Raw genomic sequence first — 27652 nt, forward strand, 5'->3', positions numbered from 1 at the left:
ATACGCCTCGCTCCTCTTCACTTCTGTTTGTGTGTCATAAATCGCTTGTGAGTTCTATCAACTGCTATCAATGTTTACCCCCCGTCAGACAGATTCACGAATATTGCCGAGGTAAGCGCTGATTGCGCGGCGTATACTCAATATTACGTATACGCCACCCTTGTGAAAAAATTGCACATTGAATCACAAGGTCATACTTTACTCTCACTGTGTTTTTATTTTTCATATATATATTTTTTTACATTTCTTTTGTCCATTGACTACATCAAATATAGATAAGCAGCAGGCACTTATATGTTATCGTGCTTATCTTCCGCCTCATTTTCAATTTAAGAATCATTTCAATTGAACTTTTCTCGTATCAAAACGGCACTTTTATCTCTGTGTGTGTTCAGTGGCTGTAAATGTATCTGTATCTGTATTCGTATCTATATATCTTTCTCTATCTGCTGCTGTATCTGTGAGAGCATCAATCTGCTCTGAGTGCGAACTGGCATTGTGTGTGTGTGTGTGTGTGTGCAAGTGTGCGTAACTGAGCTCATTTACAGCAGAGCCGCCTTTTGTTCACAACTTTTGTTTAGTTTTGATATTTTCTTGCTGTCGTTGTCACTCTCGTTGTCGCCGTTCGTCGCTCATCATTTAATCCGTTGGACTGACTTACAGTCCAGCTTCTGTGGCATTGTCCGCTTCTGTTTTGACTTGCCTGCAGTTGCTCTGTGATCTCTTCCTCTCGCTAGTTTTATTTCTGGTTCGACGCGCGTTCGTTCGTACACAATGCCAAAATTTTAGCGGTTTTTATACCGAATAAAAAACCAACATAAATTTTTAAAGATGTGTTAAAGTGTTTTGCATAACAAAAAATAAAAAAAAACACGCCTAATGCTCGTTTTAAAGGTGCCAATTAATTGAAAATAATCCGCTCGTAAAAAGGTGCTAAAAATATTTAATCGCAAACGAGCCAAATACAAAAAATAAATAGAAAAGAAAATAATTGAAAGGTGTGTCTGTGTTTGAGTTTGATTTTTTTTTATGTATTTTTAACCGGCCCAACACATTTTTAAAAGATCAAATAGGATTAGGTAAAACAAAGACGGAAGCTGCTGTGAATTCTTTTCGACCTTCTTCCCATGAAAAAAACTAAACTTAATAAACTTTATAGTGATTTTAAATAGATACTTAAAACTTCGGTGTATATATACTTATTAGACAAAGAGTTTTTGATATTTAAAATCTCACATTTCTCAGCTAAAATCAACAGTTTCTGCCTCTGAGAATATTCTAAAAAAAAAAAATCTATTTTAACTTTTTTATTATATTGTCAAATTTATTAAATTTTGTACTAATCAATCATTTTTCTAATCAGTATGTATGACTATCAATCAGTCAGTCCGTAAATTAAGCAATCAATCAGTCAATCATACAGTCAATCTGATAGTTCGTCTCTTACTGAGATAGTCAGTCTATCAGTCGCTCAATCAATCAGTCAGTTTATCAGACAATCAATCAGTTTTTTAGTTTGTTAATCAGATGATCAGTCAGCAAGTCACTCAATCATTTGAACAGTCAATCAATCAGTTAATCTGTTACACTATCAATCAATAAATCTGATTGAAATCAGCCAATCAGTCAATCATACAGTCAATCTGATAGTTCGTCTCTTATTGAATTAGTCAGTCTATCAGTCGCTCAATCAATCAGTCAGTTTATCAGACATTCAATCAGTATTTTAGTTTGTTAATCAGATGATCAGTCAGCAAGTCACTCAATCATTTGAACAGTCAATCAATCAGTTAATCTGTTACACTATCAATCAATAAATCTGATTGAAATCAGCCAAACAGTCAGTCAATGAGTCAGTCAGTCCATCCATCAGCTAGTTAGTTATTCAATCAGCACAAAGACTTTTAGAGATAAATTCTTACACAGTAAATGTTTGCATCATCCAACAGCAAACAATGTGTTGTAAGAGTGACAAATTCAACACCCCTTTGGGTGCTGCAGGGGTTGGTTTTCTAGACTGATAAAAAACTCTGTTATTTGTGAGCACGTTCAAGTATTGTGAAAATCTACTAAATCTATTATACTCGATACACTTTTCACACTTTGCAAGTATCTGTTGAAGCTGGTAATATCAATCAGTTAGATCAGTAAGCATTAACTAAATAACATAAAATGTATTTATGCAAATCAGTTTACAATATTTTAAAATTTTGTGAAGTAAATATATTCATGGTTAAAATAAAAACAATCAGTATTAGACATTTTTACGATTTATTAATTGCGAAAACCATGTAAAAGTTTGCTGTTGTTTTTTGTTTTCAATATTAACAGATAAATGCAAAAAGAAATAGTCAGTTACAATAATTGATGATATAAATTGCCTGCTGAATGCATACAATGATACAAAAGGAGTATTTTAAAAATAATTTTATTTATTTGCTTAAAGTCAACTAAGACTAAAACTAAAATTAATTTAGGAAATAGAAAATAAATTAAACAATCATACAAATAAATAAAATTTCTAAATAATTTAAATTTAAAATATAAAGTATAAAGAAAAGTAATTCAAAGATATTTAATGGGTCTCAATGTGACATCCACAGATGCGGTTTAATTTCTCAAGTCACACGGCAACAACGGTGACAGCAACAACACCAGCGATGACAACTTCGGGCTTTAATAAAGAGAAGTCAGCACAACCGTTGAAGAGACCGTCGACAATTGAGGAGGATCCGGATTCGTTGGACAGTGTGATCAGCAATCCACAATCGTATCCCATTACGATAGTGCCCAATCGTCCGGCCAGCTTCTATGGCCTCTCCACAAATGGCAAATCTTTTCAGCGTCAGCCGAGTTGCAGGTAAGTCGCAGGGGAACAACAACAACAACAATGAGTACTTGTATTTGCCCATGTTTTGGCAAGTGTCTAAGTGATAAAGTCAATAGAGGATTATTAGTTAGAGCTGCTCTAATTCCCAAGCCAAACACTGACAACTTAGGCATTGATGATGTTGGCCTGCGATCACAATCTTTAATCGCCGTTTCAGTTGTGTTTAGTGCGTGATCGTGTTAAGTGATCGAAATGCAGGTGCCTTTAAGCGATGTACAGGTGCTGCAGGATCCAGTGGATGCCGAGGGGGATAAGGATGAGACCTTTGCCCAGATGAAGGAGTGGAAGCGACAGTATATGAGGGGCATCTCTCATACGCCCTCCCAGGCAGGCGTCTACTATGAGGCCCTCAAAGGATCCAGTCATTCACTGGCAAAAGGGTGCGCCTATTTGACTTATATAATTCACAACTGCAGCTCGACATTCAACTTGAACTTGCTGCCTAATCAGAAGTGTACTTTCTGTGCGAAAATACACTGCAAAAAATCAGGCAAAAATTCAAATTTAAACTGTGAAAAAAGTGCAGTGATCACTGATGTTTTTAAATAAATTAAAAGTTTCCAGTCAGCTTTATTTTCTAATCCACATTAAGTAACATTTTAGTGGTGAGAATATGTGTATATTAAATAATAGTGGACTAAACACAAATCCAAGAATTAATTGAGTGAAAACTGAATTTTTCAACTTTTTATAAACCTTAGAATATATCTACTATATTTTTTAAGGGATTTCAAAAATAGTATTGATTTAAATAAAACTCGTTTCAATGGGGTTAAGTGTTTGTTGAAATATTTAACTTTATTTATTAAATAAATATTTTATAATTTGAAAAGAATATTTTATGCATTCAACACACAAATTTCTCCTAAAGTTATCAAAGCCTTTGACAAGACATATTAAACATGGTTTTAAGGTTTTTTTTTTTATTTTTTTTTTTATTTTATGGTCAGAATTAGTGAATAAAATGTATTTTATTTATATTATTATTTATTATTTTAATTTGTGATTTTAAGCGACCTTTCAAATTGCTCAACTTTTATTTCTTATACTAATTTCTTTCTTAATTATATTTAATATATTATTTTGTGAGTTAAAAAGTTTAGCTAAACAAAAAAAAATCCTTCTAAAAATGAATTATTATTCTCAAGTCTGTCCCGATTAAAAACTTAAATAAATATAAATATATATAAAAATTTGAATTTTAGAATAATTTTATATTTTTCTGTGTATCTCATAGATACACACAAAGGTCTCGCAGATACGATTTGTTTAGCTGATTAGCAGTACGACGCTTATTTGGTTTTAAGTGCTCCGTGCGCTGTTTGCGGTTGTAATTTATACAACCGCCCACGCCGCAACTTGACTTGTTGCATTTGGACTTGAGTTACGGGCATTATCTAAATGAAAAGTCTCTCAGATATATGTTTCCCTTATTCAAGTCGACTCATTAGCCTGCTATTTGAAATTGAGTCCACTCGACGCATTATTCAGCTGTCAAAAGTGACATTTTTCGTATTTATTTCTCACTCGTTAAACGATTTGTTTCAACTTTATCGCTTCCACATTTTATCAATCACTGCTCCCGCATTTTTTCCCACAATATGAAGTCATTTCCTCTTCATCTGACTGCGTTGACGGCACACATTGTTAAAAATAAAAAAAAAAAGCAGACAAGTTCAGGCAATTAACAATTAACTGACGCGACGGCGGCTTTTCTATCCATCTTCAAAGCCATATGAATCATTTGAGGCCCGAGTTGTGCGTTAAATTCGATTAAATTTTATTTATGGAACCAGAACAATGTCAATTAATCGCCCAAGCTCACTTCAAGTGCCAAAGGGGCATCAAATTAACACAATTTCAATTGGGAATTGCATGTGGGTTTGGATTAGCTTAGGATTAAATCCATGTTGCAATTATCAGCTGAGAGTGTTGCAATTTGATTGTCATAAATTGAGCATAGTGTCTGGTGTATCTTTAGTACTTTCAGCTGACATTGACCGAATGAAATGTCGTGTTAATTAGCTGCACTTTGCTGCTTCCATGTGCACTTTTAATTTAGACAATTAGCCTGTAAGTCTGGACAGGCAATTCAGTCATAGACAGACTAGATGACATTGAAGTGTAAACTGCAAGTGAATTTGTTCATTTGCCAGTGAATCTATGCATTTGCATATCAGCGAGGATTACATTTATTCATGCTATGCTCTCATATAAACAAAGGTGTTTCATTAATTCCTTAGCTAATGTTACTAATGAAAAAATTTTGCGTAAGTAATTTCATAAGTAAGCGTATGAGAGATTCGATAAGCTGCATCACTTAAAGCAGAATAGAATTTGGGATTGTAATTCTTTTACTTTTTTTTTTTGTGTACATTATCGAGTAGAATTTTTTCATAGTAAGTTTTTATACAATAAAGCTAGGTTGTTCTTTAATTGATTTTAAGTACACAGATTTCTCGAAAAATATAAATGCTGATTCTAAATAATTGAAAAGTGCAAAAATTTATTTACTGAGTATTCAAATCTATTTAATTTTTTTTTTTTGAAATTTTTTTTAACCGTTGAATCCATACAATACAAGAAAAAGTAACATAACAGCGCCATTATAGTAATTTAAAATAGGACCAAACCTTAATTCTATTTAATTAAAAAATAAAATGTTGTAAAAAAATGTTGCATACTTTTAGGCAGTCATTAAAAAAACATGCTGATTTCGCATACATTGCATAAAGTTCAGTAAATTCTTACTGAAGTATGATAGAATAATTGTTTTAATGACCAATCAATTTTCCTTATATATTAGATCCCGCAACTTTCGACCTGGCAGCATGCGACGTGTGCGACGACGGGCAGTTTTCAAGAATGGCGACTGCAACGTGGTGCAGAAGCATCTGCAGCGAAGGAGAGTGCGATTTCTGCAGGACATGTACACAACAATGGTGGACTGGCAATGGCGCTGGACTCTGCTGGCCTTTGCACTCAGTTTCATATTGTCCTGGCTGTTCTTTGCACTCATCTGGTGGCTCATCATGTTCACTCACGGCGATCTGGAGGAGCTGCATCTGCCACACAATCAGGGTGAGTGAATTATGTGAATGATAATGAATTAATAAGTGCAAATATATTATTTATTAATTTTAAATTTTAATTACATTTTTATAAGAACATATTTATTTATTTCCTTAATTTTTATATATTTTTTTTCATCAGAGGATTCCGGCTGGGCGCCTTGTGTCTCGGCCATCGATGGCTTCACCTCCTGCTTTCTGTTCTCCATTGAGACACAGCACACCATTGGCTATGGCGTTAGAACCACTTCACCCGAGTGTCCCGAGGCCATATTTATGATGTGCTTCCAGTCGATCTATGGCGTCATGTCATCGGCCTTTATGGCCGGCATTGTCTTTGCCAAGATGACGCGGTCCAAGCAGCGGGCTCAGACTCTGCTCTTCTCCAAGCACGCGGTGATCTGTCAACGGGATGGCTGTCTCTCCCTAATGTTCCGAGTGGGCGACATGCGGAAATCCCACATCATTGGGGCCGGAGTGAGAGCCCAGTTAATTAGAACCCGCAACACAAAGGAGGGCGAGGTGATGACCCAGCACTTTACGGAACTGCAGATAGGCACAGATGAGTCCGGATCGGATCTGTTCTTCATCTGGCCGATGGTGATTGAGCACAGGATCGATGAGAACTCGCCGCTCTACAATATGAATGCCACGGACATGTTGCAGGACAAGTTCGAGATTGTGGTTATTCTGGAAGGCACTGTGGAGTCCACGGGTCAATCCACACAGGCCAGATCCAGCTATATTAATACTGAGATACTGTGGGGCCATCGCTTTGATCCTGTCGTCCTCTACAATAAGGATCTGCAGGCCTACGAGATCGACTATGCGCGCTTCAATGAGACCACTCAGGTGGACACGCCCCTTTGCAGCGCCCGCGAGCTGAACGAGATCTACAAGATACAGGAGGGCTTTCGCACACCAGGTAGAGCTTCCAGAGGTATAACTTAACTTAAGCTAATGCTTTTTGTACCTTTGTCCATGCAGAAACCACATTCACCATGCGTCAGCTGTCCAACAATCATTCCGATCAGGCCTCATAATTCTTCTGTCTCGTCCAACGTCTCGTCTTCCTATTTGTTGTAGCTTGTAGATTTGTTATACCAACTCCTTCCTCCCTCCGATTCGTTTCCCAAGTAAGTTGTGTTGTTTCCAGGGAGCGCAGATAACAGTTTTAATGTAATTTGAATGTTTTTTCAAAAGTAACAAAAATTGATTTTTAATTTTCATTTATAAATTCGAGCATACTACATTTTTATTCGATTCTTATACAAATTTCAATACAAATTTTTTGACAGATCCAAACAAATTATTTCTTATTTGAATCACAAATTAATAAAAAAAAATTTAAGTGTTAATTCTATAAATAAAATTTTTTTTAAAGAAATCCTATTTTTTATTTAAAAAAAAATTGTATATTGATATTTAAATTATTTCTTTTTGTCTGCTTTTTAAATTAAAGTAAATAATTTTGTTAAATTTTAATAAAAACATATTTTTGATTTGTATTAGACAAATTCAAACTAGTAAATATTAATGACATAGGAAAATTTTACATTTAAATGAAAAATTTTTGACATACAATCAAGATTTTTTTTTGTGCTTAAGAACTTTTAAGCTGTAACTCTATTCTAGACAAGATCTTAATTTGTATTTATTTTTTTATAATATAATTGCTATTATTGATGACACTTAAATATATCAATGGCAGATTTTTATTCAGGACTCTTTTAAGTAAAAGACATTAAACGTTGTTATAATATGACAAATTAAATAGACATTTAAAATTATTTTTATTTGTTTAGTAATTGACTAACAATCATAAACAATTAGTATTTTTGAAACATTAAATTTAGAAATAAAAAAAATTTGTTAACTGTTAACTGTTACGCTCCCTGGACATTTCGATTTGATTCTTTGGGTATCATTTAAAGATTTGTCTTTTCAGTTGCCCCGATGTGCTGTTCGCCCAATCCCTCGACCTCCTCGACGCAGTCCAACAGCTCCGGCAACAACTCCGGTCGCTGTCGGCGCTGGCAGCTGAAGTACGAGTACACATGAACTACGAGTGCGAGTACTTGTTCTTGTTTACTTCTTACGAAATTAAGTTAATAAATGTTTGAGCTTTTAGTTAACATAAAATTACACGTACCGTCGTCTCATATACTATAAATGACACATAATTGCCACTTTGCCTCCGCTTGTTGCAAATGTATTTCCCAATTGCAGTTCCACTTCCAATTCCAGTTCCAGTTTCAGTTTCAGTTCCAGTGCCCAGCCCACTCATTAGGCATCATTAATAATACCGCTGCTGAATTATCAATGCAAAGGTGACAAAAGAAAAAAAAAAACAAACACAAACACACATTCAATAAAACACAGAACAAGTTTGTTGTTTAAGTCTTTTGATTTCTGTACTGAGAGCAGAGAGTGGGAGAGCAGAGGATGTGAATGGAGGAGGTGGTGCAAGTGGCGGGTGTGGGGGTGGGGTTTTTTCTGGCGCTAACGCAAAACATTCATATCCTTTTAATTGAAATTGAATCAATAACTCTTATTTGCGCAAACTAATCAACACTAAATTATAACACTCACAAACAACTCGAATATTTATTATCACATTTATCACACGGCAACCCAGCGAGCGGATCGTGGAGTGGACCGAGTGGTGCCAGTGGTGCCAGTGGTGCAACTGGAGTGGGGTCTAATGAAATGTGGGTGTGGGTCAGACATCTGTGTGCCGTTGCCCATAAATACAATGCCAAATTTGCAGCAACTCTATTATACAAACTGCACCAAATATCCCAAAAAACTAATGCCTACACTGACAGAAAAAATGGAAAGACAATAGAAATGATTCCATCAGAGTAAATAAATATACACGTAAGCTATTAAATGGAAAAGTTATTAAAGAATTATCTGAAGTAAAAATTTTTTAAATTCAAATATTGAATATAAAACGACTTTTCTTAGTGGCGCAAAAAAGGTGCATATTATTTTATATATCATTTTTTGTTTAAATATATTCTTAAAAATATTTTTGTTTGTTTGTTTTGTTGTTGTTTTTAATACATAATTATTAAATTGATTGTGAATTTATTTAATTGTGTAGTTTTTTTTAAATCTTAAATTAAATGACTTACAAGGTGAAATCAATATAAAACTCTTTGTCCTGACTCACTCACTGACTGACTGATCATTGCACTGCTCAAACCGTTAGACCTAGGAGGCTGAAATTTTAACACAACATAGTTGAGAACAATTTTAAATATTTTTATTTCGCGCTTAGTCTGAGTTCTTTATTATTATAGATTACAAATAAAATATATGTAATTAAAATTTTGTTCGTGTTGCATTAAATACGATTTTTTCTTTTTTGAAATTAATATTTAAATTAAACATAGGCTTTTTATATTACGTGTTTATCTGTTAGCCTACAGTGTTATGTAATTAAGTATGATATTTTTTTTAGCAGTGTTAACAAAATGAACGTTTGACTGCCAACGGCAAGGGGCGGCGACCGTTAAGTTCTGTGCGTCCTTAACCCACTTTTGCCCGCAGAACACGCCTGTCCAGGCTGCAACTGAAGCTGAGACTGAGATTGAAACTGAGACAGAAACTGAGACTGAAATGGAGACTCAGAGTCAGATAGAGACTTGAGCTGAGAGTTTACGAGTTTGTTTAATTACTTGTTAAATGTTTGTCGTGCTTATCAGCAGCCAAAATGTTTAAAAGCCACAAAGCGCAGGCCATTTAGCTATTAGCCAAGTTGCCACAGAAGAAGCTGAGAGTTCAGGTGGCATGCGTTGCATGGCGGACATGTGCCACTCCAGCGAGTGATTGTACCCACTAAACGTGCCCCAGCTCCACCAACTCAACTCAGGGGTGGCTACGTGCTGCAACGTGCATGACATGGCTGAATAAATAAGCAACAAAACAAAAACCAAAAAAAAAATCGAGAAAAAATGAAAAATAAATAAAAATTAAAATATTATTGGCGCTTGCAACGTTGCGCTGCATGTGGCACGAGCATAGGCACGTTTCCAAAGACAAAAGCGCCACCCAAACGGTTTTACCTCTGGCTTTAGATTCATATTTTTCCCCGCGTGTGTGTGTATGTGTGTGACAAGTAATTGTTCGTGTCATTTTATTATGCCACATACAAAATTCGGCTCTATTTATGAATGTGGCATATGCATGTATTGGTGTCTTAGAAGACTCCGTGATCGACATTTGGCTTCCCATGGTTTTAAGCTAAGTGCCCCAAACACGCCTTAAATTCAAGCTGTCAGCACATTCAGAGTCAGATTCAGAGTCAGAGTCAGAGTCAAGAGCTAGTGGCATTTTATTGTTGCAAGTTGGCGAAAATACTTGTATACTCTTGATATTTAGCTGGAATTAAAGTGTGTGTACTCGTATGCAGCGGTTAGCCTAATAAAGACATCAATTGGCAATGCGATGACTCAAGTCTCAGTCCCAGTCCCAGTCCCAAAAGCGAGTCCCCAAGCAGGCTCTGGCCAAGTTCCTGCAACAAAACAAGCTTTAAATTAACTGCAACGGCAACGGCAACGCCAACAAAAGGGTAGAACATGCAACATAACTCATCCATAATCAACACTGTTTACATAAATTTCAAAAATTATTACACGGCAACAGATGAGAGCTGTCAGACAGAGAGAGAGAGAGAGAGAGAGAGAGAGAGGGAGGTGGGGAAAAGGGGGGACTGGGTCGGAGCTCGTGATGAATGCTTAAATAATGCGCTTAACCCTGTGCGAACATAATTTATGGTGTGCAGATATACATGAGTAGCACAACAAGAGCTACACATGTATGTACAAGTATGTATGCATACACTGCAAAAAATACAATTAAGAAAGCTACTGTTAGCTGCACAGTACACGCATCTTTGCAGTCATGCGATTTAATACGCGTAAATAAAATAAAAATTTAAAGAAATTTAAATAAGTTCAACAAATATTTTCAAATACCGAAATGTTAAAATATAAAAATATACTAAAATCACATTTTGTTTACTTTCTGTTTATATTATTTAAATAGTTTGGAAATAATATAAATATTATTATTAACTATAAATATATATTATAGTAATCATTGTTAAAAGCTAGTTTAAGATATGTTAATTTAGAAAATCTTTTTAAATAAATAATTCGATATATTGGATATTTATGAAATTGCTTGACCGGACTGACTGACTGAGCATTGTACAGGCCAAGCCGTTTGACGTGAGAACTTGAAATTCGGACAAAACATGGATAAGATGAATTCAGCTTGGAAATTTGCAAAATTCGACCTGCAAGAGCGTCAAGTCCGAGGTCAAAGCTAGCATTTATTTTGAATTAACATTTGATCGTGTTTTGCTAGGTCGCAAGAATGGAAAGGACAGGAAAGATATTATTTTTATTATCATTAAAAATTGGATATAATTGTTAAATTAAAGCTATATAATACTAGGCAGATAAGTCTGAATTATTCTTAATAGATCCCCTAAAATAGAAATATCTTCTGAGACATCACTTGAATTTGACTTGATATCGGAGTCATTGCATTTTTTTCTCAGTGCACATATTGCGTCTGCAACACACGCTGTTTTTCATTGTTATTACACGGACATTGCCGTTGACCGAACGCCCTGCCACTCCTCATGTTGCCTGCCACTTTGCCTCAAATTGATTAATTACGGTCATTTTGGCCACGGTGCAGTCTGCAGCAGCAACTGCAACTGCAACAGCAACTGTTGCAGCCACAGTAAAAGACGCTGCATATGTAGTAAGTAGCATAAATGCCATAAAAGCTGGCCAGGAAGCCCGACTCTGAAGATTCAAGTCATTTGCCAGTAAGGACAAAGCCGCCAAAAATGAAATTACTCAAGCGTAGCGAATGGGTTAACAGAACAGGGGAAGAATGCGGGAGGTGGAGAAGAGAGGAGGAGGTTGAAGATGGAGATGAAGTCGCGGGTTGCAACTGCAGCAATGGCTAACAGCAGTTGACGCTTTGTGCAGCAATTGATTTAAGTTACCCCAAAAATACCAAGAAAGAAAGAGAGATGCTGAACATGAGAGCGAGTGAGAGACATATACAGTTAGTGACGGAATTGTTTTGACAAAGATTTGTTTTTAAATTTAGAATAGATCTTAAACTTGTAGTAAAACCTATAAGAAATATTGAATATAAGAAACAAAAAGTTCAGAAACTTTATTTTGTGTTTGCAAAAAAAAGGTAAAATTACAACAGTTTTTATTTTGTGAAAACAGTAAAAAATAATTCTCATATCTGCATTTTATATTTCAAAATATTTAAGCAAATTTATTCTTAATATATCTTATTTTTTTAAATCGTTCTAAGAACTAAAAATAGAAAAAATAAATAAAAAAAGAAAGTTAAAAAAAATGTATATATGGTAAAAAAACTTTTGTGTTTATTGATTTTGTCAAAAGAATTACTTGACTAACTGTACATGTACATATAATAAATGTAAATCGCCTTTGGGCGATGCTGCAACTGCTGCTGCAAGTAATAAGCATTTTTATGTGCCACAACAACAATCTTTAATGCGGCAAGTCGGCAAAAAAGGGTTAAGTTGCAAGGAAATATGCTTAACACACCGCTGCCGTTGATGTTACTGTTGCTGTTGCCCTTGCCAAAATTCGTCTGCGAGTTGAGGATGCCCCCGGGGCAGCTTCTGCTTGACTGAATAATATTGAAATTAATTAGTTTTGATGGAAATTATTAAGTAATTTTTATGTTGCCAACAAATGAGCTTCTCTTGCCTCGTTTTATTTCATTTTTTTTTTTTTGTTTTGTTGCTTGATATTCACATTAATTATATTTATTAAATAACATCATAAATTAGCGCTGCACTTGTTGCAATGCCTGCTCCAATTAAGGAAGTGCCACTCCAAAAACAAAATATAAGAAAATAAAAAACAGAAAACCCATCAACTGAAACTGAGATCCAGACCAAATTGGCTATCGGGGCAACCGGTTATGGATGTTTTTTTTTTTTGTACTTTGTATTTTGTTTTTACTTTGTTGTTGGCGCTGATAACGCGCTTTAATTTAAAATCTGCATACATTTTTGGGCAGTTGCGTTTTGAAATGGCAGCCAAGTCCAAGTCCGACAGCCCGTCAGCCCGTCATCCGAAACCAGCCAAAATCAAAATGAAAATCAAAATCACAATCACAATCACAATCAAGAGCGGCACAGGTCGCTTTTATGACAGATCTCACTTTGGAGTGGACGTCAGAGCTGTCAGAAATAACACTTGAGCACTGTGGAGAAGCTGCAGTTAATATACCCTGCACTAATTAAAAGTGTAAACAGGGAATGCACAAAAAGGTGTCAATATTAATATAAATATAAGTCAAAATAATTTAGTATAAGAAAAAATAAATAAATTGGCAACAAAAAAATAAGAGAGCTTAAAAATGTATTCACTAAAACTATGTTATTTAAATGCATGAAAACAATGAATGCTTTTAAAAAATAATAATATTTCCATATTAAATACAATTAAAGACAAAATCAATTAAATTTTTTAAAAGTCAAAGTCACTCTATAAAATTTGTAATAATATCTGAAAAATTCAGAAAACTTTTTTTTAATTTTTTAAACGCATAAAGTTTAGATGACTAATTAAATTTAGTGTCTAGCAAAAGTCAAATTGACTTTTAGCATGGAAATAGGATTAGTTATTTTAAGTTATCCAAGTTCAAAACGAAATTAGTAATTAATGTTTTGCTGCAATCGCGTTAAAATTTTTGACAGTTGCATATTAATGGCACTAATAATAATAAAAATTTGTGTGTTTATTGAGTTGATTCAGATTTGAATTAATAATTTGCGTCAATCTTTGGGGAGTGCGAAATGTCAGGGCTACATGCTCTATAAAAATTAAGTCTACATACAAATTTATACGTATTTGTATAATGATCAAATATATATTTTTTATTTCTCCTCATAATTTTCTCATCGGAAATATTTTTCTGAAATGCTTGAAACAATTAATTAATATTTTTGTCTAAATAGTAACTTAAAGTCTATCATTTGAATGTTATTAAACACTTTTTGGCACTGCAGTTTTGCTTTATTTCGGCAGCTTTTGATGTGAAGTGAAGTTAATTTAGCCAGCTTGAGCTGCCACAAAAGAAATTGCACAATGATACACATATAAATATAGTATGTATAACAAAAGGGCCGTTTGATGGGGCTTAAAGTCAAAATGCTGTAAGCTTATGGCCAGCGACATTAATCGGGCCAAAGATTGATCGTGTAACGCTTTTGATGGACAACTGATTGGAGAACTTTAAAGATGTTGTTGTGCAATAGGAGTATACAAAAGCTTACAGTATTAACATTTGTTGCCCTTTTGTTATTGGGCTCAACATCTCAATTAGTATTTGTCTTTGTTGCAAACCATTAGGCAACATTTATTAATCGATAATTATGATAATAACAGCAGCTTTTCACATGCAAATGAGTTGAACCCTCAACCTGAAAATAAAAAACAAATGAGTGTTTTCAATTTCGGCTTGAACAGGCCATGAACCTTTCACATTTACACATAATTTTGGGAAAGTTTTATGATCATGAAAATGATCTCTGATTTCATGGGAGTTTTTTTTTTCCTTTCCTTCTTCTTCTTCTTTTTTTCACTTTGCTCAGGGTTCTGCAATTTGCAAATGGTTGAAAATGTGCGTTGTTGTGTGCGAGCAGAGACTTTATCAGCCTAATGATGCATAATAAAATTATGGCCACAATCAGAAATCAATAACAGTCGTTGCCCACTCACCCAATATGGAGAAAGTAATTATTGGCCCGGTCAAGTGGCCAGACACCATCAAAAAGCCGACTCTTATCCGATAAGAGAGCTGATCGGTTCCAGATCAAAGATGAAAGTAAATGGGGCGTGCGTTAGTTTGGTCCCAGAATACGTATGTATATTTTTTTTATATTTTTTAATTCTTGTTTGTAGCCGTCGTCACTTGAGGTAAGGCAAATGCAGAAGCCGAAGCAGTCAACAAATCAACGCCAGGCTGAACAAGATGAACGGCATTTAAGGGCAGCATCAGGGACAAGGAAAGGGATAGGAACAGGAATCACTAACTGACCTACAGCAGCTGACGTTGCCGAGGCAAGACTTCAAGTTTTATTGATGCAAATTGCATGCCTTCGAGGCCTGTAATCAGCTTTCAGCCGATCCGAGCACAGTGCGTGTAATTTGAGCGACAACTTGCCCCAACAACTCCGTCTCCAACTTCGTCTCCAGTTCGCAGAACTTGCATCTCGATAGGAAACTGGGTCAGAATTTGATGTGCGATTCACTTAAGTTTGATGATCTGGCGAATGTGTTAGGGAGCCTGTGCACATTGGCGCCATCTAGCGCCGCCAAATGCTATTAAGATATTAATCGCATGCCACACGACAGCTTGGTATTCAAAAATTCGCGCTGCACATCAATTTGATTGACAGTCTGTCTGAGCTGAGAACAGGACTTCGCCTTTGACTAGTCGACAGGCAGCCTTGCAATCGGTTTGTCCTTGCCATTTAACGAGCTTTAAATAGCTTCAATTATAGCGCACTTTAACACGACATGCATTGCGTTGTATTGCATAATGTCTGAGATGGTTTTCCTCATTTACACTCGAAAAAATCTAGATCTTAAATCAATCAATAAATATACTTTTGATATTCGACCTACAGATTAGAAATCTATTATAGAAAAAAATATATTTCAAAAGCGAGGTGACCTCATCTTTAGAAATTTGTCTCTGAAAATAACAGAAATACGAATAGAAAATAGTGTTATCGTTTTATAAAGGAGAATTTTTCTGCAATAATGAATATATTTTTTTCAAAATAATGTGTACAGTAAATATATTTAAATAGTTATAGTAAACACTATATTTAAACAATCATGTTTTTCACTGTCTTAGAGTTTTTTGCAAGTTACATCAATTTTAATTTTACTGCGATTTTATTAGAAATTTGATTCCAACATTTTTTAAATTAAACGCATATTTTTATTTTTAATTTAAAAATTTAATTTTTGAGTAATTCTTGAATTAAAAAAAAGGGTTTGCCATTATTTAAAAGATTTGTTTTAAGTATGGAAACTTTACTTTTTGGTATTTTTAAAAAGAATAAATTGGCTGTTGTTAAGAGATAAATATTCATAATTGTAGGACAAATTTAATGAAAAAGCAAATTCCTAAAATATAAATAGTTAAACTTTGCTTAGTGTACTGTCTGTCTCTATGGAATGAAGCCTAAACAAATCGGACAGACAGGCTGCAGAACTCATCAAGTAGGCGGTTTGGCTACGGCCATAACAACAGCTCGCCAGGAGGTCATGTCACAAAAATATCCATTAACACATCATAAAAATTAAAAATGAAGAAACCATACGATGCATGCAAACAGAAGGGTAATAAAAAACCGCAATGGTTTCCGAAGGGGAGGGGGCAGAAAGGCAGAAAATAAAAATAAAAAACAAAAAAGAAAAAACGTCAAGAAATGCCACGATAATCACTGGCAGGCAAAAGTGAAACCGGTAATTATATATTATGTATGCACGCCACCAACGCGGCGGATTAAAATAAGCTACCGCTGGCAGAGAGAGAGAAGATCGCTGGCAGGACAACTGCAGCTCCAGTCAGGGGAGACCTCATGGGGTGGGCACTGTGGCAGAGGGAAAGAGGGCGGGGTATGTGGCATATCGACCCACGCAGCGGCCCCGGGGCTACAACTAAGTAGGAAATATACTCGTATATACTGCATACCTCGAAATACATACATACTCGTCGTTTTTGGCAATTTACGTGCCACGACGCGCGTCGCGCAAACAAAAGACTTAAGCGACGAACTTGCAGTAACATAAATTTCACTTAATTGCAAAAGAAACAAAAACAAACAGATTTAAAGCCCCTGCAGACAACTACAAAATGCATTAAATCGATAAAGGAAATCAACAACAACAACAACAACAGCATGCGATATAAATGAGTTCAACACGCTGGCAAAATTTTAATGGCATTGCAGCTAAAACAAAAAAAATATATGCAAAGCACATAAAATTAAGTAAAAATTTTGCAAATGACCTGCAAAAAGAACATTTATCTCTTACTCTTGCAATTCCATTGAAACGAGGCGAGTACGAGCAGTTCTTCCTGCTCCTGCTTTCCGTGGTCGTCAGCTGGAAATTTGTCGCCAATACAGTAGCTCAAGTAATTCCAGTTGTTGCAGTTGTTGTTGTTATTATTGTTACCCTAAGTTTTGTATACGAGTGCACGCTGTCAGGCTTAATTTTCTTGCCGGGCAATGACAGTGAATATGGCCCGTAACTTTTCGACGCTGTAAGTGTTAAAGTCAACAATCGTGAGAAAAGAATTTTATTGTTTTGTTTTGTTTGGGTTTTTGGTTTTTTCGCTGTTGTATTTTTCTTGCCTGTGTGGGGCTGCAGTATTTTTTTTCGCTTGCTATATATATTTTTACTGTGACCACTGAAGGTCACTTTTGGCCTGAGTGGCTCCGATTTTTTGTGCGCCTTTATTTATTTATTTATTTTTTTTTTTATGCTGAAATTTTGTTTTCGTATCATTTTGGCTTATTCCATTTTTGTGTAGTTGTTGTTGTTGTTGCAATTTTTGCCTTTTGCCCAATGCCTCATATGATGCCTGGCAGCGGCCTTTTTGGTTTTGGTTGCAGCCTTTGTTTTGCTTCTTTTGAGGCTTTTATTTTTTTTTTGGCCGTTTGTGCTGTGCCTCATGTTAAATTGTCCGTTTCATGTTTCTGTTTAAATGTCAGTTGTAATTTGTTGTATTAACCCATACCACATGAATTATGTTTAGTTCGAATGTAATTGATTTGAATACAATTTGAATGAGTGGAGCCCAACAACAACAACAACAGCAACAAGAACAACAATGCCAACAGCAACAACTATGAATAGAACAACGGGTGCAGTAACGTAGCCGTCAACAGTTTGAAAATTGCCATAAACTTTTGGCCAAGATTAAACGAAATTATTATATGCAAGCAAACAGAATATTCCCAGACTCTGTCATATGGTTGCCATAAAAAATAACAGATTAATTTTAACTTCTTTTTGGCATTGAAATCCACAATTCAAATTGAATGTCAAATGGGTTTATTAAACTTTTTTAACGTGTTAATTGTTTATTAAATTTAAATTTCTGCGGGCAGTTAGAAAGTGCAGAAGTGTCAAAATGAAATGGTGAATTTTCAAGATTATCAACATAAAATTAAATGTAAAAATGGCACAAAAAATTTATTTCCAAGTATTCTATTTTTATCAACCTATGCAATTCAATTGTGGGTTGAATATGCACAAAATAATACATATCAATATTATATCTAAAAAACATGTGCTGTATTTCTTGTCTTTTTTATTACAATATATAAAATCAAAATAAAAAATTAAATCAAATTAAAAAAATGTTACTTGACTTTGATTATAAAAACAAACAAAAAATAAGTTATTTAAATTATTTATGTGCAAATGTACAAATAAAGTTTATTTACAAATTGTGGTTTAAATAATTGAAATTATCTGAAAACAAATTATTATTTAAATCATATCAGTTGCCGTAATTTATCAAGAATGCTTTGCTTTTTTTGTTGAGATTATATTTCATTCATTATTGAATCCCAGCAGCGAGTTTAACAATCGAATGTGTTTAATTGAAAGATTTCTCAAGTTGTCAGTAGAAAGTTCGCGTGCATCTCAGTATATTGTATATAGTATATAGTATAGTATATAACATATCATGAAGAGTATCCTTAGCCCATGCATATTCTGTTTCGATGAACAGCAGCGTCCTCGTCGTTTACCGTGTGCACACTCGTTTTGTTCCGATTGCCTAGAGCGATATTTACAGGTGAGGGGGGATGCTCGGTGCCCACTGTGTCGTCGTGAGTTTCAGGTGAGCGCTGGCGAACCAGCTGAAGATTCCAATGACAGCACCACAGCTCCAGATCCGCATGTTGTCCCAGCAGCCATGTCGTCACCACCACTACCACATTCAGCCACTCAACACGAAGATGTTCGGAATTCAGAGCAGTTTCTGCATCTCTTCGATATTGACATTGATATGCTAAACGATACTTTGGTGCTCACTCTCACGGATGAGGAAATTCGTCTGTTTGCCGATCTCTATGAGGGTGCACTTCGCGAGGATCAGCGACAGACTTCGGCTGCAGATTCAACTGAATCGTGTATTGTCAGGGGCAGGGAATTTGCATACAACTACACTTAAATACACTACCTATCCTCATCTATTCAAATCTTATTTTTTTAACACTTCCTTTTCCTGTACAATTTAACAAAACACTCGTAAGCACACAAAGTATGGTTAATTTTGTTAGCATGTCATATTCTTATCAACATCATGCTAATTTATTAGCAAAAATTACAATAAATCTTTAGATATTGTATATAAAATTTACAGACTTATGCTGCATTAATTTTGGGATAATTTTTGAAAATATCAATATTACAGATTTGTTTGTTTCGTAATACTAGCTGAAGAAATACATCAGATTTTTATTCTGTCCACTACTTTAGGCAGGAAAACATAACATTTCTTTTGTAACTTTTTTTTTTAATAGTTTTTATCGTTATAAAATTTACTTTTTAAAAAAAATTTTATTTTTAAAATTAAAAATTTTAAATTAAAAATTTTATTTTTAATGCTTAAAAAGACTCGTTTTCTTGAATATTAAATATCTTGAATATTAAGCTAATTGCTTAATTTCACTTATTACGATATTTTCAGTTAAAAGTACAATTTTTAACTTTGCATCACAAAAGTTTGATAAAGATTAAATAAAGTTTTGAGTCGCTTCAGTGCACTGAATAAAACCAACTTCTAAAATCAAGAACATTCAACGTACATATTTTGTTTTTAAAATAAGACCATTTAAAGAAAAGAAATCGAGGGTTCGAATCCCACATTTGTCAAGAAAAAATGATTATTTTCAAAATACCAAGCCAAAAGAAAATATTTTATATCATTATATTTATTGTCTTTGATTAATTAGAAACATTTATTCTTATACACATATTTGTGGTTCTGAACATATAAGAACTGCAGTCTACATTTGGTCTGAATTCCTCATTAATATACACTATGTTACACTGAATTGATAGTCGAGTGTACACCAATTGCAAATTGCCAACTGCAAACTGAAGGCAGGGGCAACTTAATTAGACGCTTAGCCTGGCTAATTGCCATCGATGTGGCCAGCTCAGCTCAGATAATTGATAAGAGTCGCTTGCAGATGACCAGCTAACGATGGCAATTAACACAAGTGGCAGCAGCAAGCACAACAACCACAGCAACAACAACAACAACGGCAACAACAACATTTGCAGTTGCCGCCTGTCTTAACTTAAAAAAAAAGAAGCAAAATAAATGGTGCAAAATTGTTTATTAAATGCACATGGCCATTGACCATTGACTATAGTCTATAGTCTATAGGCTATAGACTATTGGCCAGGCCTAGCCCAGCTTTGGGCCAACTTGAGTATTTTGGAGTGTTCATTTGTTTGGTTGGCTCAGTTGCTTTTATCGCACGAATCATTTTTGCTTTTGCCACTTTTGACAGCGTTTTGAGTCAACAACATGACCAACAACAACAGCAACAGCAACAACAACAACAACAACGTTGTTGGCCGCATGCAAAAAGATACAAATCTAAGCTGCAATGCATTATGCAATTGGCAATTGCAATTGGCAATGGAATGAATGCTGCGAGTGTCCAGTGTGCAAAACTATCTCATGGATTTGCGCAATTTGTCATCCATCCTGTTGCCAGTTGCCTGTTGCATGCCCCAAAAGAGACTTCAGTGCGTGCGAGGGCGTGGCACTTGCAACAGTTACTTATTGATAACGCTAGCCGATTTAGTTGGCCAATTATTAATGCCTGTTGTCGCTTTGCTGCGTGTAATTTGTGGCAGTTGCAGCTTGTTTGCTGAAATGCGATACGCTCGCATTTATGACTGTCTGACGATCGCATCGATCTTCCACTGATCTTACATGCACACAAACATTTTAAACGCCGATTAGACGCAGTCGATAACCCCAAAAATATATAAATATAAAATCGAGTTAAATACTAAATCGCACAGGTAGCTGCGCTTATAAATGTAACTGAGTTGGCTTCTCATCTCTCTATCTCCCTCAGCTTTCAACATTTTGTGTTTGTACACTGAAGAAAATGAACAAATTCTAAAATCAAGAACACTCATCTTGAATAATTTGTTTTTTAAAAAGGATCATTTTAAGATCAAATTACTAATACTTAGAATATTAATCTAATAAATCTCAGCTTATATAAAATCTTATGCTGTAAGGAAAGTTTAAATATGTCATATTTTATTTATATTCAATAGTGGTCCCTTTGCGCTCTGGTAAGAGCTCCAAAGATCCACTCTTTCCAAAGTAAAAACATTGTAAAGGTATATTTAAAAAATTAGCAAGCCAGAAAAAAATGTATGCATTGTAATATCAAAATAAAACAATACAAAATTATAAATTTAAAAATCTCTCTAACTCTTTTTTTTTGCTGAAGAAAAACATTGTTAACGAATATTTATAAAATTACCAAGCCAGATAAAAATGTATATTTTTCAAAATTAATCAACAAAGAAAAAGATAAATCTCCCCAACTCTTTTTTGTTGTTGAAGAAAAACATTGTTAAGTAATATTCAAAAAATTTCCAAGCCAGAGAAAAATGTATATTTTTTAAAAATAAACAACAAATAAAAAGATAAATTTCAAAATCTTCTTTATTTGTTTTTATATGTTGAATTAAATTTTAAGAACATATGTTCTTATAATAAGCACTTGGTCTTATTGGAAATATTCTCAAAACCAAGATAAGCTTTCGAACTTCAGGAATTTTGATTTTTTAGAACAAAGCTCTTAGTTTTGAGACTAAATTCTTGGTTTTAGAACATTTTTTTTTATCAGTGTACACTCTCAGCTTTCAACATTTTGTGTGTGTGTGTTTGTTGTTTTTTTTTAGGTGGTATCTCAAGTCATTTGTCAAATTGCTTAACTGACATTAAAGCTGCTTTTTTGGTGGGTCGATAAACGCGCCGCCAATTTGACATTTTCGCTGGCGATGATCGATGCATATCCAGGGAGTGCAACCTGGTGACATTTTTGCGCCAATTTCGGTCGCTGGGGCATCAGTTAAGCAACAACAACAACTGCACAACTGCAACAACTGCAACAACTGCAACATTTAGCGGCACAACTCTCTGTGTGCTGCATTTTTCGCTTTCAGTTTGTTCAATGCGTGGGAGTTGCACGAATTGTGTCGTTAAATAATGCGCCATGTCGCGCAAATCCTGCCACAAGACGAGACGCGACACAAACTGGTTGCATGGTCGCCTCGCTGAGACGCTGCCACGTTGCCACAGAGCGGAAGCGACAAGCGTTGCCATGCCAATGTTGATGCCACAAAAGGCAACTGGCAACTCGCAACTGGCAACTGGAGCAGCGTTTTGGGTGGCCGTCATGGCCGGCCTTGCATTTGATATTGCAACCGAAGTCGTAGCTGCCGCTTTGTTTAATTGATAGACGACCCACGCCACGCACAGTGGTACATTTTGCTCAATTAACTGCAAATTGTATCCTCACAAAATCTGAGATATAACAATGATTAAATATAAGAGTATCACATAATATTTATTATCTTATTATTATCTCATTAAAGTATGGAAAAATTTATAAAAAAAATGGACAGTGATCGATAAAAATGAAATTTTTTAACTAAGTGAAATTGTGATGCAGAATCAAAATAGAGGCCAAATAATGATAAAGTTTACCTTCCCCAAGGAAATCGGATAAGATTTGCCAAAGTTATGTTACATTGAAATTTTTGAAAAAGTGTCAAGGGGAGAGTATGGAAAAAGTAATAAAAAAATGGACAGTGATCGAAAAAATGAGATTTTTTAAGTAAGTAAAATTTTTATGCAGAATCAAAAAAAAGGCCAAATAATGAAAAAATTGACATTCCCAAGGAAATCGGTTAAGATTTGACAAAGTTATGCAAGTTTGAAATTTCTGAAAAAGTGTCAAGGGGAAAGTATGGAAAAAGTAATACAAAAATTGACAGTGATCGAAAAAAATGAAATTTTTTTAACTAAGTAAAATTTTGATGCAGAATCAAAACACAGGCCAAATAATGATAAAATTGACATTCCCCAAGGAAATCGGTTAAAATTTGACAAAGTTATGATACATTGAAATTTTGGAAAAAGTGTCAAGGGGAAAGTATGGAAAAAGTAATACAAAATTTGACAGTAATCGAAAAAAATGAAATTTTTTAACTAAGTAAAATTTTGATGCAGAATCAAAATAGAGGCCAAATAATGATATAATTGACATTCCCCAAGGAAATCGGTTAAGATTTGACAAAGTTATGCAAGTTTGAAATTTCTGAAAAAGTGTCAAGGGGAAAGTATGGAAAAAGTAATACAAAAATTGACAGTGATCGAAAAAAATGAGATTTTTCAAGTAAGTAAAATTTTGATGCAGAATCAAAATGGAGGCCAAATAATGAAAAAATTGACATTCCCCAAGGAAATCGGTTAAGATTTGACAAAGTTATGATACATTGAAATTTTAGAATAAATGTCAAGGGGAAAAGTAATACAAAAATTGACAATGATCGAAAAAAATGAGATTTTTTAAGTAAGTAAAGTTTTGATGCAGAATCAAAATGGAGGCCAAATAATGAAAAAATTGACATTCCCCAAGGAAATCGGTTAAGATTTGACAAAGTTATGATACATTGAAATTTTGGAAAAAGTGTCAAGGGGAAAGCATGGAAAAAGTAATACAAAAATTGACAGTGATCGAAAAAAATGACATTTTTTAAGTAAGCAAAATTTTGATGCAGAGTCAAAAAAGAGGCCAAATAATAATAAAATTGACATTCCGCAAGGAAATCGGTTAAGATTTGACAAAGCTATGTCAGATTGAAGTTTTGGAAAAAGTGTCAAGGGGAGAGTATGGAAAAAGTAATAAAAAATTGACAGTGATCGAAAAAAATGAAATTCTTTAACTAAGTAAAATTTTGATGCAGAATCAAAATAGAGGCCAAATAATGATAAAATTGATATTCCTCACGAAAATCGGTTAAGATTTGACAAAGTTATGGGAGATTGAAGTTTTGGAAAAGAGTAATTAACTTGATCGATCGTTAAAATATAGTTGCATATGCATAAGTATGGCGGTTTATATTAAAAAATATGTGTTTGCAACTTTAGCACCAATCCTATTCCTATTCACAATATATTTTCCCCCTATTTATGCGCAGAAAACTTTTTAACTGTTCAAATATTGTATAAAATATAAAATTGTCTCAGCTATGTTGTGTGAAAATTTCAACTTCCTAGTTATTATGGTTTGGGCTGTGCAATGATCAGTGAATGAGTGAGTCAGGACAAAGAGTTATGTATATATATATATGTTTTTAGAATAAAAGTGGTATATTTTAGTAATTTGTTGGTAGTAAAGTGCCGATAAGGCCCACTGTGGCACGGCGACACAAGCTCATGCGACACGCGATTTAACTGTTGCATATTGCTCTCTTTTTGTTGTTGCTGTTTGTTGGTTGTTGGTTGTTTGACTTTGCCTTTGGCCAGGCCGCCAGTGGCAGAAAACCCATCGAACTCAAACTGTGCGCACGCGCATGCAACAAACTGCGACGACGACGGCGACGGCGTTGACAGATTGATGCCCCCAACAGTCGCCAGGCAGCGGATGCTGTGGCTCAGACAGTGACGGAGAGAGAGAGAGAGAGAGGGGGAGAGAGAGAGAGGGAGAGAGCCCCCGCTTCATTATTCAAATGCTCGTGTGTGTTTGTGCGGAATTTATCAAAGTCTCGGACTGAGGAGGCAGCAACTGTGTGAGGGCGACTGAGATGGCCAAGAGGGGTGAGGGTGGTGGTAGTTGGGAGAGGGGTGAGGGGTACAATTCGTGTCGCTTTAGTTGTTGTTGTCGCGTGGGAGTCAAAATGTTGGCTTTCAAACAAACAAAAACGTAACTGCAGGTCAGTTAAGATAAGTCGAGTCGTCGCATGTCCAACAACTTTCCAACTTGGCCAAAAGGGCCACAGTCAACAAACAACAACAAAAACTTGCCAACTGGGCGCGGCATAAATTCTCATAAATCTTTTGGCCTACAAATGCAAAATATACATGTGTACATATGCACATTTGTACATTTGTAGAGTTGTACATTTGTAGAGTTATACATTTCTACATATTGCTAGCTGAGTAATTAAAGCAGTTTAACATGTCTGATTTTTGACTGGATGTTGGCCTGTGTTTTGGACAGTTTTTGGAGCTGTCACAACATCAACAAGCCTTCATTCATGCAACGCGACAGGCAGCCAGCCAGTTAGCTAAGTCAGTCAGTCAGTTCGTCAGTCAGTCAGTCAGTTAGTCAGTCAAAAGCCAGCCGAAATGTTGCCATAAATCAACTCATTTGAAATGCATCAACTGCAGCAATCAGAAACAGAAAATAAACTAAAAAATAAAAATAAACTATAAAAAAATATAAAAAAAAATCAAATCAAATCGAATTCAGTTACACAAATATTTTTACACGTTGCGATTTCCAATTGGAATTGAAAGAGTGACAATGCGCGGGCGGGGCAACAACTGTGTTGTCCAGTTGTCCAGTTGTCCAACTATTCCAACTGGGGCGTGTTGCACAATGTGTGAAAACAGGATCAAAGTCCTGCCCAGACATTTGTCAACCTCTACACATTTATGTAATCTGCATTTTTTGCACTGCGAGACTTGTCATGAATATGCGCCAATTAAGCATTTTGTCCGTATGCTCGCCGAACATGCATCAATCAAATGTCTGCAGGATAAACATAGCTGCAGTCAGTCACTCAGTCAGTCAGTCAATCAAACGATCGCTACTTCGTTGGGCCAAAACAACATGCAACATGAGCAACGAGGTTTACTTTACAACTTAACAAAATAACTAAATTCGCTGACGATGATTTTAATTTCACGACTTTATTTTTACATTCTATTGAAATATCATAAAAATTCCGCCTAGAGAAAACAATAATTTTTTTTAACTTAATTTAGAGGCCAAACAATCTTTAAAATGACATTCCGCTTCAATATCAAGTCAGTTTTGACAAAGTTATGACAGTTTTAAGTTAGTTAGTCTTCGGATCTAGTAAGTTTACAAGTCAAAAGTTTTTATCAATTTGACTTGATTTTTTACAGAAAAATTAAAGGTCTCAGAATCAAATTTAAGGAGTTGTTTAAACGTGAAAACTTGAGACTTAAAATTTTAGATTTTCAAAAATTCGCTAAGCAGTAAAATCAAAACCAAGTTTCAGAAAAGGAAAACAAATTTTTTAGAAACCAAACCAAGTTTGTAATAAAAATCGCTCCAGTTTTGACAAAGTTATGAATGCTTGAAATTTGTCAAAAAGTACTAAAAATGAAATTGTTTATTTTGGGTGTATAAAACTCTTTGTCCTGACTGACTCACTGACTAATCATTGTAGAGTATAAACGGCACAAAGGCTGTTGAATCATTCTCTACAACTGAGAGTGATATTTAACAATATTTTCCGTCTTTTAATTAAAAGCTACTGTACAAAATGCAGTCGTCTAGCTCTCAGGCTCTACCTAATATACTTTATATAGCTATTGAAGTCGGTTTTAATCACGCTACAGCTGATTGAGCAACCCTCGCACGATCTGTGCGCTGTTTAGGTTAAATGCAAATTCCTAGAGTTCGATCTCATGTTGAATGACAGGCTCTGGTTCTGAAAGGCAGGCGATGACTTTGGGGCGTGGCATTGTTATTATTAGCATCGCATGGCAATTGCTTAATTGATTTTGTTGTTGGCCATGTTAATTGAACGGCTGAGAGTCGGCGCGGATGTAACATGTCGATAGTCGTCTTGTACAAAGTCAAACCAGAAACCCAAAAGACCGCAGACAGTTCGGTCAGTCAGTTGTCAGACAGTGGATCAGTCGATCAGTCCGTACGACAGACAGTCAGTTAGTTAGTCGCTTAGTTTGTTGGTGAGTTTTCAATTTGATTGCAGAAATCGGGCGGGATTTGTAAGTTTCACTTATCAGCAAACAATTAAATGAATTTGCACGAGTTACAAATAAATAAATATGAATGTCAAGATGCCAAAGCTGAGATCCGATTCAACTCGTATTCGTGTGGTTTTTGACCCACATGGCAAAGCGGAAAACTGCCAGCAATTTGCCACCTAAAAGAAAATTATGAGCACCAGCATTTACTCTTTCGATACAAACGATCGACAATAAAAACAAATTCACATTTGTGCATCAAATGGGAACTCAACTGGAAAACTAACAAAAAAAAATAGCAAGTCGGAATGACTTTATTCGAGATCCCGACCATAGAATACCCGTAACCTTTTTCAATATATATTAAAGTACACTAAAGAGTTTTTAACTAATAAAAAGTACTGCATATATATTTTAAAGTACATTAAAGAATTTTTAACTAATAAAAACTACTGCATACTTTTGGGTGCTTGTATAGCATTAATTTTTTAATAACTTTGGTTAGCTATTACTGCCGTTCTACTTGTCCTATCTTGCTGCGATTAAGTGAGAT

General features: G+C 34.9%; 1 protein-coding gene across 2 annotated transcripts; it reads left to right on the forward strand.

The window, feature by feature from the left end:
• Positions 1 to 600: 600 nt before the first annotated feature.
• On the forward strand, positions 601 to 8344 carry LOC117790732 (G protein-activated inward rectifier potassium channel 3). Of its 2 annotated transcripts, XM_034630275.1 has the most exons (6): positions 601 to 998; positions 2604 to 2860; positions 5697 to 5971; positions 6104 to 6886; positions 6949 to 7097; positions 7910 to 8344. In XM_034630275.1, exons 2-5 carry the CDS (start codon positions 2604 to 2606, stop codon positions 7002 to 7004), a joined length of 1371 nt encoding a protein of 456 aa, XP_034486166.1. In that variant the 5' UTR covers positions 601 to 998; the 3' UTR covers positions 7005 to 7097; positions 7910 to 8344. The 2 variants fall into 2 exon arrangements, with proteins under 2 accessions (XP_034486166.1, XP_034486167.1); XM_034630276.1 differs by lacking the exons at positions 601 to 998; positions 2604 to 2860 and adding an exon at positions 3036 to 3270.
• Positions 8345 to 27652: the final 19308 nt, after the last annotated feature.

The sequence above is a fragment of the Drosophila innubila genome, assembly GCF_004354385.1.
Source record: "Drosophila innubila isolate TH190305 chromosome 3R unlocalized genomic scaffold, UK_Dinn_1.0 2_E_3R, whole genome shotgun sequence".
Taxonomy (NCBI): Eukaryota; Metazoa; Arthropoda; class Insecta; order Diptera; family Drosophilidae; genus Drosophila; species Drosophila innubila.